General features: G+C 45.8%; 1 protein-coding gene across 1 annotated transcript; it reads right to left on the minus strand.

Moving 5' to 3' along the window:
* Positions 1-574: 574 nt before the first annotated feature.
* Positions 575-13,987, minus strand: IRS4 (insulin receptor substrate 4). The gene is made up of 2 exons (XM_066581717.1): positions 10,572-13,987; positions 575-4,573 (listed from the first exon to the last, which is right to left on the minus strand). Exons 1-2 carry the CDS (start codon positions 13,780-13,782, stop codon positions 4,569-4,571), a joined length of 3,216 nt encoding a protein of 1,071 aa, XP_066437814.1. The 5' UTR covers positions 13,783-13,987; the 3' UTR covers positions 575-4,568.
* Between the last annotated feature and the right edge of the window lie 478 nt (positions 13,988-14,465).

Consider the following 14,465-nt stretch of genomic DNA (forward strand, 5'->3'; position numbering starts at 1 on the left):
TCCACGGGAGACCTAAAATCAGAATATACTCACCTGCTGCGGGCCGTGCGTGTCTTCCCTTCTTCCCGGCCGGATCTTCTTGCTTCGGCCCGGCGGATGTGCCTGGCGCATGCACGCGGCCCGCAGCCGATGTGCCCAGCACAACCGCCGGGCCGAAGAAAGAAGATCCAGCCGGGAAGAAGGGAAGACACGCACGGCCCGCAGCAGGTGAGTATATTCTATTATCAGCCCTCATGTCCGCGGGGCAGGAGGGACCCGCTGCGGATTATCCATGGAGAATCTGTAGCGGGCCTGATTTTCCCCATGGACATGAGGCCTTAAACAGAGCGTGATACTTACAAGTCCAGTAGTTGGGCAAACGATGCCTATGCCCACCTCATAACCACAGCTTTATGAAGGCAAATTAACTTGTAATCATCTACCAAGTCATTTTAAGGAAAAACGTGAAGTTATTCCGGTTCTCAACCGCCTGTCCAAAAGCCGACGGTGAAGCGACCGGGATTCATGCAGCAGTTTATCCGTATCCCTCCGTTTTGGAGCCGATGCACGAATGAGGAACAAGAAAAGTGTAATAAACAGTACCAACCATGTTTTATTAATTTGTACAGACAAAATAACTTTCCAATATGAAATTAAATTTACAGGACACACAATTCTCCCATCATTGGTAAATCTTTAAACTATACAGCAGCATAAACTGACAGCTGGAAGATATTATTATCTAGTGATATGTTTTTTACATTATTCCAGCACAATACTGAATAAATTAGTTTTTGTTTGTAAACTAAGAGATTGCATATTTTATGCTGTACCTGTGTAACTGACAGTGAACTAACTAAAGGTTGAGGTCATCCAGTATAAAAGATCTAAACTGGCAGCCGCAAGATCACAAAATAGAAAAAAAAAACAAAAAACCAATAGGTCTATGGCAATCAATCGTATAAAACCAGTGTGGCATGGCATTACAGACCTCCAGACGTGTGGGGGGGGATACTGGAACACGAGAGAAAAGGTTTAATGAAAAAGGAGAGGTCCATTATGGACAAAGTCTACCAACTAGAACTCTGGAGCTTCATACATGGCAAAGGGTGTTCAAGAAAATTGAAGGCAGCTCAAAAGTTATGGCCAAACAAAGAAAAAGGGAAAAAAACTCTCCTTAAATCCTGCTGCAGCGATGACATCACGAACATGTGACTGCTGCAGCAGATCTAATAGGCTGCAGTGGTCACATGACATCATTGCTGCTGCAGGAGGAAGTAGGGGGCGTCGGAAAACACTGAGGCAAGACCGTTTTGCCACAACTTAGAGTCGCATTAAAAAAAAAAAATGTTTTTTTTTTGCCTGGATAATCCCTTTAAGACGAGTTAAGAGGGTTAGTTTGTAAAGAAATGAAATGGTTAGAGAAGTGGTCGTCTATAGAGCGGGTACCTCTGCCTCCAATTCACAAAGATATTTGCACCAGCTAAGCCTTCGGGCGCGCCGACATGGGGTGGAAATACTGCGGATTTTCTACAGAAAAAACACATCTGCAACAAATCTGCAGCACTTGATGGGGATTTCACGCCTTCGTTCGAAGAGCCAACAGGCTGCGGATTTAAAAATCAGCGCCGCATGTCAGTTTACGCACGTATTTTCTAAAGCTTTTTTCTGCAGCGTGCGGGCGAGAATTTTAAAAATCGCTCTGACTTTGCCGCTACTATAAATGCTGTGGATTTTCTACATGGAAATTCTGCAGCATTTCTGGACCGCGTGAACATACCCTTCGGGGGCGCGAACCCTCCACATGGAAAATTCCACGGCATTAACCCTTTCCAATCCCGTCTTCCCACATTCTGATTGAAGCTTGTACAGCTCCAATGTCAGAAGACGTTCTGACAGGGTATTTTTACCATCTATTACCAGCCACTCCACTGTCAGAGCCTCTCTGGCGCACATACACTGGCTTTAGCCAGCAGATGGCGCCGTTGTATAACAGCAAAAAGAGAAAGCCTTTTAGGAAACCCTGAATCCAAAGTTGGATTGGAAAGGGTTAACAGTAGCAGCAAAGTAGCTAAGATTTAATCCAATTCTCACTTTGGGGGAGAAAAAAAAAAAGGCAGCTACAGAAATGGTCATGCGGTGTGGAATTTATATTAAATGAAAGCAGCAGATTTTCAGTGAGGAACGAGGAGGTGAATTCTGCACCACATTCCACGTCAATTTTTTTTGGCGCAGTTCCTGATGCGGACTATGTACCACAAGTCAGCTGCAGAATGCCCGCTGCGGACACGTCACAGAAAATTCACCCCGTGCGGACATACCCCAAAACCGGATTCACACGAATGTAATTGTGCAGCGTATTACACAAAAAAAAAAAAGTGCGCACAATACGAAGTGAATGGTTCATAAAAAAATAATACGCAGCGTGCTCCAAGGCGCACAGGCTGAACTAATTACACCTATGGCCCATTTCAATGAATGGGAGCAGTGTTGCGTTTTTTGGAGGTTTTTTTGCACATGCAAATGTGCATGATTTGCCAGCGCAAAACACGACAGCAAAACATGCGCACGCAAATACTCAATGCCCATCACAGAAATACACGTGTAGATACGTATACGCCTGTGTGACGCTGGTCTTTGACTACAACTAGACGTGCCCCATTTGCCACCAATTGTGTTGCTGGTCTGCAGCAGATTTCATCCTTTCAACGGAATTCAAATGAAAAAGGTTGAACTCCGCTGCAGATCTGTGGATTTTGTCACAGATTTTGATGCAGATCTGTGGTTTTTGATGCGCATCCGCAGCAGATTTCACCCCTTCGATTTGAATTCAGCTGAAGGGGCAATTATCTACCGCCGATCCGAGTCAAAATCCGCGATAATTGGATTTAGTGTGGATTACTCCGGCAGCAGAAAATCCCCAGCAGATCGGCCATGTGTGAACGCACCCTTACCGTACCCCCCCCCCCCCCACTCCAACAGAGGATGAAACAATTCTAAAGTGCTCCGACACCGGTCTTAAAGAGACACACACTTCAATAAACAGCAGGTTTGTGCTTTAGCGTACGGTATTCACAGTGGTGAGATGAGGCTCTGACCAAAAAAAAACCCAAAAACGTAAGCACAAATTAAATGGTCCATCAATGGGAAGATGCTAATTCTAACAAACTAATAGAGATGAGCGAGCATTGCCCTTAGCGAGTACCTGCCCGCTCGAGAGAAAAGGTTCGGCTGCCGTCGCGGGGGAGCGGTGAGTTGCGGCAGTCAGCAGGGGGGAGCGGGGGGGTGGGGAAGAGAGGGAGAGAGAGATCTCCCCTCCGTTCCGTCCCGCTCTGCCCTGCAGCTCCCTGCCCGCCGCCGGCAGCCGAACCTTTTCTCTCGAGCGGGCAGGTACTCGCTAAGGGCAATGCTCGCTCGAGCAATTGCCCTTAGCGAGTATGCTCGCTCATCACTACAAACTAACCATCAAGGATCATGCAAGAATATCCTCAAACTGTAGAAGTAGCACAGCATCCTCCGATCAGGTTACTCGCTGTCATACCTACAGTTTTGGCTCTCAACTTTCGTAAAAAAAAGGGGGGGGGGGGGGGGGGGGGGAGATTGCAAAGCTAAAATAAGAATAAATAAATTTGAAATTCACGGAGGAAATGCCATTTTGTCTTTTTAACCTCGCACATGCCAGAGAATATCTTAATATAAAAAAAAAACACAACTTAATACTGTACCTTTTGCTTAATGATAAATAAGACTAAATATTGCCACTTACAAGAAGGACAATGGTTTATAAAGTGAGAAATGCAAGAGGCGGTTGGGGGAACTTCATGTACCATCATCAAAACATAGATTTGTTCAATGAAGGAGGCATCGTTTTTTTTTTATAATATAGATCAAGTAAAATACATAAACTTTTGACTTAGAAAAAAAAAATTAAGCTTTCAAAATATTTCTTTTTTTTTTTTACATATATCATAGTTTCTTTTGTACCAGAAAAAATTAGATCTTGTATCGATCGACGAGCAAAAAAAAAACCCCCCAAAAAAAACCCCCCAATTCTTTACGCAACTGGGTATGTTTTTTTTTTTCCGTAAAGTACAGGTGTAAATTCTCCCAAGTGCTAGAAGCAGCACATATATCTTAAAAGATACATAAAAGAGCAGATCTGGGATGTAAAACGGCACCGAAAGTGCAAAGGTGAAAGCCGGTTCTGAACCGTTTTACAAGTCAGAGTCGCTTCATGAAAAAAAAAACAAAAAAAAAAAAACACAGCAATCTCATACGCCGATGTATAAAACATGCTATGAGAACTACGCTTTATCACCCCCCCTCCCCTCACAAAAAATAAGTTTGCTGAGAAAAAAAAAACAAAAACAAACAAAAAAAAAGCTCTCTTTTGCCGACACGATAATACAAGCTTTTTAAAGGGCTGTACATTTAATCTGTGTGGGAAAAGCAGGTACGTGTCCGTATGAAATCCAACACAGCGTCGCGCTTTCTAGATCTGTATCCCATCTTCCAGAGTCACCTTAGCCTGGTTTTACAGCAGGGAGGCTGGCGTGACAATCTGCATGAGGGTTTCCATGGTAATGCACTCAGTCTGCAAAATTAAAAAAAAAAAAGTTAATTAATGCCGAACAATGAAAATGTACTGAAAAAAAAAAGTCTTCAAATGTTTGTGTTTGATAAGTTTTATATACATTTAACTACATTATATATATATATATATATATATATATATATATATATATATATATATATATATATATATATATATATATATATATATATATATATATATATATATATATATTCATCGTACTGCAACGGCAACTACAAGAAAAAAAGGATTGCGAGGGGAAAAAAAAAAAAAAAAAAAGAAAGAATCCAACTTGAAGAGAACTTGCTAGAAATCATCATGTAAACTGTCAATTCCAGAATTCGGATGGCTTTATAATCTCTGTGTGCGGCTTACAAGGCATAGTCAAAACTCTCGATTCGCTGTGACACATTCTCAGAAAGCCAGAGCTTGTTCCAAGGAAAACTGTTTACTTGCCACGTGATCCGCCGCCTGTTCAGCCCGGGTCTAGCGCCAGCCATTCACGCTCCCCAACCAGCACATCAATAAGGGACGACGAGAAGCACTTCTGAATAGAGGCTTCTGATGAACGCCGTCACGCCACTAATTCAATCGGAACCAAAAAAATACAGAAAGTAACAAAAAATAGGATGTTTTTGTGTGCCGGCTATTTTTCTATACAATTGTAGCGTATAGTCATAGGACTTTATGGCAACATATATAGCGATAGACCAGGGCTGGACAAGTCAGGCTGTAGGCACACGACATGGCGGGGAGCCACAACATAGGGTTTTGCTGCAATTTAACCCCTTTTCTGATAAATGCATTAAAAACTGACAAAAGTTAATTGAATGAATGTGGTTTCCTGCCTCCACCACTAGGGGGTGGAATAGTTTTCGGATTGACTTCAGCGGTGTATGCGGCGCCTACTCCCTAGTGGCAGCTGTAAGCATCAATCAGCTGTATGTAAAGGGAATCTATCAGCTCCTACGGATCTCATAAACTAAAGTTATGGGCTGATAGAAGCCGGAAGGCTGAATCCAGGGATCTGACTGTTATACATCCCCTCCTCAGCAATCTACATAGAATCTAATGTCAGAGTTATTGGATGGGTCCATAGCATCTAATCAGACAGCAACCACGCACATAGCATCACCCATACATAGTTAACACAACACATTTGCTTTTTTTTTTACGGACCTGCACTACTCTACTGTGCTTGTAAGAACATTGATTTTTTTGCAATCACTTGCTATGCCATTTTGCACAGCTAGATCTGCACTGGGTTGCCCAGTGACAAACTATTGATGGGCCATCAATACTAGATTGGTGGGGCTCTGCTGCTCATCTGTTTTCTTGGCTGATGCGCTCATGTTCTAAGCTGATTTCTTCAGGAAACAAACAGCTCTGTTCCCACTGCAGTGGCCAGACTTAGTATTACAGGCACAGCTCCTATTCAGTTTCATGTCAACTTGTCCTGCACTATCAAACCCGGCCACTGCAGTGGTAATGGAGCTGTCTGCTTCCTGCAGAGATCAGCTAAGTGCATGAGTGTACTGACCCTTTAAAAGACAGCTGAGCAGTAGAGACTCCAGGCAGCGGAACCCCCACTGATCTGCTATTGATGGACTATCCTACAGATAGAACTATCAATAGTTTGCAATTGGAAGCCCCTTTAAATGTATAGGTGTTGCAATTTTAGAAAACGATCAGAACTGAGAAATTCAGTAGATCTGGGAAATTTGTAAATTACTTAGATGGGGAGTCAGGAGCCAGAGGAGGAAGAAAACAGAACACCTGAGCTCACACTTGTGGATCATTCTGGGAAGGGGGGGGGGGTTATTTTTTTGGCTCCTAGGCGAAAGCTGCAACAATAGGGTCACAAGACCATACTGATAACGAAGTACAATAAATTCATCTTCAAGAACAAGAATTCCAAGGCTAACAAATAGCCGTTAAAAAGCTGCGAGAGTCCAAAAAGTGCACATTGTACCTTTTTATATCAGCTACTGTGTGTCTATACATAACAGATTGGGGTCGATTTAGGAAAAGCGCTTAAAGTTGTAAAATGCGCTTTTTATTTTGGAAGTTGCAACTATGAAAATCAATGCCTGCAAAAAATGGGATTTGCCGCCGTAACAACTAATCAGACTTTTTGTTTTACATTGCCCTCGCCACATTCCCAGATAAGGTATATGGCTTGTTGGGAAGGCGCGTGGCCACGCTGGACAGACAGATTCATCTATGATTTATGCCCAACACTTTCATACATTATACCAAAAACGTACGCCCGGCCCGACCTGGAGTAAACTTCTAGCGGCAGAGATGTGCCCGATATATGAAGGAACACGCACCTCCGCTTGCGCCAGGTGAAATTATATGAAGAGCAGTGTTTAACACGCCGGTCTTAATAAGTTTCACCCTCCGTGTGGCGCTGTACAGGTACATGAAGCTTTACTGATGCGACCACAGTTACCAGACAATCCACTGTTGCTTTGAGCTATGTGATCCGAGACATTGCGGAGCATCGTCGCTCTGTGTCCTCACGTCATCCATCGACGGGTGGAAACAAGGGTGGGGTGGGGGGGGGGGGTAGGATTTATCATCGACTTTGCACCAGCATTTTGTTGTAAAGAGCTGCAAATTTTGGTGCATTCTATATTTGCCATTTGTCGGCCCCCGCCACTTGATTGTTGGGCAAATAAGTGTTGGAAGGATTGCTTGTGACCGAAAACTGGCCTGCGTAAAAGAACCTCAATACAAGCTGCAGACTGCCAATTTTTTTACACATTAGAAAGTAGGAGTTGCTAATGTTAAAAATGCATGGCACCCAAAAAAAAAAAAAAATTAAATAAATTTAAAAAAAAATATTATAATTATATATATATATATTCGCTGTATGTCCCATTCTTGTTCATTTTCCCTGACAAGAATAGCGCATGCCATCTGTAGGGTCCGTGAATATTGGGCAGCACGCAGCAGGACAAGGATTTATAGTCACCTGGGACCTTTTTTCCCTCCATAGGGAACATGTCTCGCAGTCCCAACTGAAAAGCCTTTAGGTTGTGATGTAGACCTTGCCTTGAAAAGGGTTTCCAGGCAGTGCCCGCTGTCCCGGGGGGAAACCAGGGCCAGAGCGCATGCCGCTGCTCCGACCACTGTGCAGTAGTGGCTGGCGCAGCCCTCAGTGGAACGGTGGCTTGTAATTGCGGGAGCAACTTCCATTGATTGCAATTAGGAGCAGTGGTGCCTGCTTGGACCCTGGTGTGTATCCTAGCACTGACAGCGGGCGCTGCGTAGAAAGCCCCTTTAATGGGTTAATTACTCTTAGGACTTCAAAGCTGTACATCATTAGTAAATCAACAAAAATCCCTATGTAGATGCAGGTATATGCTCACCCAGGGGGGCCAAAAGTCACGAGTAAAAGGTACCTTTACATGGGATGACTGTCAGGCACACAAGTGCGACGGCCGTCCCACCGACTACTGCTCCTCTACTTGAATTCGATTTTGACTACTCCTAGGTGCTTGATTTTTTTTTTTTGACAATAAGTATAAATGCTTGCCTACTGTATAATGAAACCTCTTTTTCTGGAATATCGCTTGGCTTATTTCCTCACAGTCACACATGTGCATTACCGCTCCGTGTATCTCTAGGGGCTGGCCAGTGGTGGCCAAGTACAGCCCTTGACTAGGTCAGGCAGTCCTACGGAGATGAGTACTGTATATGTATGACCACCACTTCATTCTTAAGGTAGCGATCGGTCGAGGTCCCAGAGGTAGGACCCCCAGCAATCACACCTATATACTGTGGATAGGTGATCATCTTGCAAGACAAGCCCGTTAATTCAAGCAGAACCAACTTTGGCCACTAGCAGTGAGCGACAAGGTCATGTTCACATCAGGCAGGTTGGCAGCTGATTTTGCACAAAGTCTGCAGCATGCACGGGAGCAGCAAAGTGGATGAGATTTCTAAAGTTTCATCCACATGGCGCAGAAAAAACCTCGCCAAGTCAGCGCGAAAACTACTTGTGGTGCAGATTGTATGTCTGCAGCATGTCCGTTTCAGCTGCAAATTTTCCAGAGACATTGCGGTTTTTACCCATTGACTTGAAAGGAGATCCTGAAAATCTGCATTGAAATCTCCAATACAGAAATTATTGCTATTTTAACATGGCAATGCTGTGAACATGCGCAAAAAAAAATAAAAAAAATCTATAGGTGCAAGTTTGTACCAAAACAGAAAACTAAGGTCGCTTTCACACGGCCTAGAAAATCGTGTGAGATTTGTGCGCTGCGAGACGCACAAATAAGAAATCTTTTGAATGGGGTCATACACTCGAGCGATTTTTTTCCCCCCCATATCACGGGGAAAAGAAAAGAAAAAAAAAAGAAATCTAGTCATGTACTATCTTTGGGCGTTTCCTCGGAACACATTGCGCGTGGCTTCTCAATGGGGCCGGCAGATATGTTGCAGTGTGGAGCAACGATCGCTCCTTTACACGAGAATCGCTCCGTGAATGGAGGCGGAGCGTGACGGAGATGGCTCCGGCCACCACCTTCCTTCATTACAGAAGCAGTCATTCACAGGCCGATTGATTTTTATGCCTGCAGAAGCTGAATGACGAACGAATTGTCGCTCAGTTGTTGCCGCGTTTACACTGAAGTATTATCACTCAGATTCCCGCGATCAAGCAAGAATCCGAACGATTATGATTCCGTGTAAACGTGCCTTAACATACGGTTCTGACTCGGCAGCACTGGTTCATCACAGCAGGTGTAGGGTAGGGCCACTTTGGCATCAAAATCCGCAGGTAGCCCTGTGGATTTTGTCGCAGAATTTACTGCGTGTTGCGTTGCATCTTGTGGGCTAATTCTGCCCTGTGAAAGATCCGTTAAAAAGTTGATCAAGATCCAATTTTAAACATATGTTGACAAAGCATATCAAAAGGCAGGGAGTGGCCTAGTTATCCTATGCAGATCTTATCAAGGTGTCTTATTTGAAGACTTGAGGAGATGGAGCATGTCTTCAGCACCAACACTAGCAGCTTTCATTCACAATTTTGTGACATGGCAACAGAGGCATTCATTGAAGTTTCCAAAATGCACATAAAATGGTCTGCGTTAAAAATAAAAAAGGTATGTAAATGCTGATCTAGAGGAGTGTGGATGAAAGGGGTAGGAATGAGTCTGCATATACAGTATCATGCACATACATATCACACATACAGTAATGCATATATTGTATCCATATAGCAGTCTGTCCACTAGATTAGCATTCGGAGACTAAAATCTAAAAAACAAAGCCAAACACCACTTTCTCTTGAACTTTAGACAACTCTATAAAACTTCAAGGCAAACAACCCTTACATAAAAAGGCAGCAACAAGTTACACAACAAAACTACCATCCAGCTGCTAAGCAGGAGGCTTTAACCTTGTAACTAGCCCAGCAACTGGTTACTTCATAGACAGCCTTATATCCCTTCTAAAACAATATGCCCCCGCAGTACCACACGGTTACTTATTTGGCAAGGGGCAATAAGTGCCACCTTACCAGTTTTAAAAAGTTTTTTGGCAGACAACATATAATAAAAACTCAAGAGAAAAGTTGCAAACTAAACACTACCAAAATAACTACTCCATGAAAGTCACACACATGCTATCTGAAAACTTAAGAGGGGTATTCCCATCCAAGCCTATCATGGCCAAGATTGGCATACCCTTCTATATGCAGCAGCCAGGGTGGTTGGGAATACGCAGACAGCTGATCGGGCAGCACTACGCCATTTCTCGTAACTCTCAAAAGAAGTGAATGGAGTTACGGGGACAGTGTAACACAGCCAGCTCTGCTGCTTCTGTACTCCCGACCACAGCTGCGACAGGGTCAGGGGAGGTCACATCTCAAGATAGGTGGTCTATCAAGACTTTCATAGCACATCCTGGGATATACCATAAAGGTTTGAGATATGAATACCCCTTTAAGCATTACATAAATGTTGACAAGTTCATTCATTGTTACCTTTTCTGAAAGTAGAACACTTCAGACAGTCAGACCTAGTGAAGTCGATGCTCACATAAGCCCCACTTTCCAAGTTTCTGGTGCCGTTCTGGTTGGACGCTGGTGATGCCGTCTCACAGACGCCATCGTGCATACTCAGAGCAATGTAATTTAAGCCATGCTGAAAGCCCGTAGAGCAGTTCCGGGACATTTTTTTCTCTTGATCACAACTGCCTTCATCGGGCTTCAGCCAAACATTGTCAAATGAGGCAGAACTGTGTCTTTTGCCACTTTCAGTAAAGCATGAGGAAGTAGTAGTTACTGTGCTGGCAGAAGAGAAGGTCTCCGAGCTGTGCCTCCGCCGTCCTTGCGCATCGGCACGAATAACCTTAGGACCAGCTACAGGCTCAGACACAGGGTGAAGAACCGAAGGAAAACCACTATTGTAAGAGGTCATGTCACCAATACATAACCGATTCACTATAGAAGAAGGGCTGCCCAACTGAGTACCATTCTCCGCTTCACTAGGGAAGGGCCTCGGAGGAGTCATCGCCATGTTAAAAGTCATGGTCGTATAGTCATCGTTCCTGTTACTTGCGGTACTGACGCAAGTCGTACCACATGGGATCTTGGCGTATTCTGCACTCGGTTGAATTCTAGAAATGCCAGAGCATGAGTAGGATGAAATGTCTGATAAAGAGTTTGATAAGTCCGCTGTGGCTTTTGGGGACTGTACATCAAGATCTACACTCATGTAGTCAGATAATGGAGATTGTCTATGGTCACAGCTTGAGCCCAATGAAGATGGTGAACCTTCAGCAGACAAGGAATATGGGGTACTACTTGCTTTATCACTGAAGTCAATATTAATGTATTCACCAGGACTGGTGGGTTCTGCTGAATTTGAGTGATCAAACATCCTCGGTATCGTATTGCTTCCTCTCATAGACAACGTAAGTTTGGTCGGCCTCGTTGCCCTCACTTGCTGAGCCAGTACACCGCTGGAAGATTTCAAGTCCATCTTTGATTCTCCATCAACGTCTCCATTTGTTGCATTTTCTAAACCCAAATGTAGCAACTTCCCAGGAGAGGACATAGGGACATATTCATTGTGTTCACCACAAGGCTTGGGTGAACTTTTAAAGCTTCTTGGTAGAGAAAAATAAGAGCTGAACCCCCGAGAATTACTTAAATTAGAGTCATTAGTTTGTTTAACAGTTGGAGAGTTCCTGCAAGTCATGTCCATGTATTCACCATTGGTGACTCTCTCTTGACTACCTTTCGAAAGGCTTCCCGATAATGAATTTCTAACAGGTGAACTGGCGAGTGGAAACATCATCATGTACCCTTTAGAGTCAACCTGAGAAGGACACATAGAAACTATTTGTTTTGGTGCTGAAACACTATTAGGGGCCATTGGCAAATAGTCACTGTCATAGGAAATAGAAGGCATCATTGGCATATAGCCATCATCCTTGGCTTTACTCCCACTTTGGTTACAAACTGAATCGATAAGACCATCACTGTAATCCTTGGGATGATTGCTGTCTTTCAACTTTGGCGATTCAGAGTAGGCAAACTGCTTGTTAAGCTCCTCAGAGTCTTCGTCTAAAGAGACGGCGGCCTGGGACTTGTGTTGTAGCGTGGCGTGGGTAGGTTTCGTTAAAGAGTAGGTTCTTTTTCGGAAACATTTGTCAGCCTCCATATAATCATCCCTCCCGTTAGGTTGCTTTCTCGTACTCATGGACATGTAGTCACTCAAGGTATTTTCTTCTTGGATGGGTGGGGTATTACCCAGGGAGTCTGGAGTATTACTTCTCACCCGAAAGTACCTGAGATCACCCGGGCTGGAACCATATTCATCCGATGAGATGAAGCCTCCATCGCTGGGAGATCCACACACAGAAGAACTTGAGGGTCTGGTAATAGTCTCAGAGGCAGAACCATGGCCACTACTAGAGCCCACACTTATGGGACTGGTGGCTGATGAGAAATTGGAGACTGGCAGCGATGCCGATCTGGAGTGGTAGCCAGAATTAAAGGGAGCTCTGACATACCTGCCCGTACCTTCCTGCTTCCCCAGATTTATCCTTGCAGTGTTTAAATGAATTAAGCTCCCCGTCACGGACCTGAACGGCCTGGTCATCGTACCTTCCCCCTCACTGGAGGTCCTAAACCTGTAGGCATTGTTTTTAGTACTTGGCGGAGTACCGGCCACACTCTCAGTCCTGGATCTCCGTTGCAGACCAGTCTGACTGGGCGGCAAATTACCCAGGTACCTCCTAGTAGTGATAAAAGAGATGGGGTTGGTACCCGACGACTGGCTCTTGCTCCTGGGTCTAAATTCAGAGTAAGCCTTTAGAGCCTTCATGGTCTCCAGGAAGGTTTCATGCATGTTTTGCGCCACCACACAATCATCTACCTGCATCCACAGCTCGCCGGCTCCGGTAGAGGAGGATCGTCCAACCTCGATAAAGAAATAGTTCTCCGAGTGCCCGCAGCGACGGATGTTCATGAGCAGCAGGTGGACGCAGGGCACGTCGGAGCTGAGCTTGACCAGATGCACCGCCTTGTTGGACAAACAGAGTCGGTAGACGCCAGACAAATTTTTGGTCTGACCCAACCCCCGAGGTTTTACGTTGACTTGCCAGACTTCTTTGAAGACGGGTCCGCTCCTCAAGCCGCCGTAGTTTTCTTCGAGCTCTTCGGGGTCTAGACACGACTTCTTGTTCTCGTTGATGAGCTCGCTGAGCGCCTGGTACCAAGAGTCCTGGTCCTGCTCGCTCTCGGCCACCATGGCGAAGTACTCGTCCTTGGTGTAGAGGGCTAGCAGGTGCTTGTTTTTGGCATCCGCCCTCCGGCTGACGGTGAAGCACTGGGAGAGGAAGATGACCCTCTTAGGTGGGCAGCCAACAGTGCCACCCCCTGGCCGCTGCCCGCTACGGAATTTCTTCTCGTTATCGTAGTACTCCAGCCGGGCGGGACCCAGGTGGCTGTGAGTCCGCAGCACGAAGTAGCGCTTGTGGCCGTGCTTCTGCTTCCGCAGGTAGCCGCGCTTCCGCACGTCCTCCTCCCCGGGCTGCAGCGGCGGCGGCAGCGGAGAGCCGACACACTCCTCCTGCACCTGAGACAGCGCTGGGCCGGACAGCCGCCGGTACGAGCTCTCTTCGTGCTGCGGGGGAGACGGCGGCAGAACCTTCATGGCCGTGCGGCTACCTCTGTCCTCCTCCATGGAAGGAACGGGAGCCGCTGCTGGGCTGTGCAGCGACCGGCTTCTCCCCTTTCGAATGAATTAAACAGCGCGGCTCACAGCGGGACTAGACGGCGGGCATGGCGTCCAGCAGGCAGGCGAGACTCTCCGTGCGTCCCCGGTCCGGACGGGGCTCCTCTCTCTCCTCTCACCGCGTACAACATTCAGCACAGACAGACTAGAGCGGGGGAGGAGGGAGGGAGAGCGGCACGGCGAAAACAACACGTGACCCCGCCCGCCTGCGTCACTCAAGACATTATTAACCGCCTACCACGGGAGGTTCGGTTACAATGTATCAATGACAGTCAAATGAGCCAATCAGGAGCGAGCCCTGAGCAAACATTCCCCGCAGAATGGGCGGGAAAGTTCTTTTTTTTTTCGCTCGTTCTAATCCCTCCCACTTTTTACTCACGCTTTGGGATGTAAACAGCGACCTGATTGGCGGCGGCGGGGGAGGAGCGCGGGAGTCTGCTAATAGGCGAACAGTAGTAAGAGGCGTGGTCACTGGGGGATTCATTAAGGAAGTGATTGGCTGGCGAGGAGAGCAGTAAAGGTTTGTCAGGATGGGATTGGCTGGCTTGGGTGTCTCCCTGTCCGTTCTCCTTCGGAGGTAGGCGGGGTTATGGCGAGGTTGTGAGGAGAAGTAAACAACAGTCTGGGGAGCG

The sequence above is a fragment of the Eleutherodactylus coqui genome, chromosome 10 (genome assembly GCF_035609145.1).
Source record: "Eleutherodactylus coqui strain aEleCoq1 chromosome 10, aEleCoq1.hap1, whole genome shotgun sequence".
NCBI classification, from domain to species: domain Eukaryota; kingdom Metazoa; phylum Chordata; class Amphibia; order Anura; family Eleutherodactylidae; genus Eleutherodactylus; species Eleutherodactylus coqui.

Bases quoted from the DNA above. Each gene is read 5' to 3' on its own strand.
- IRS4 (XM_066581717.1), bottom strand. From the start codon at position 13,782: ATGGAGGAGGACAGAGGTAGCCGCACGGCCATGAAGGTTCTGCCGCCG.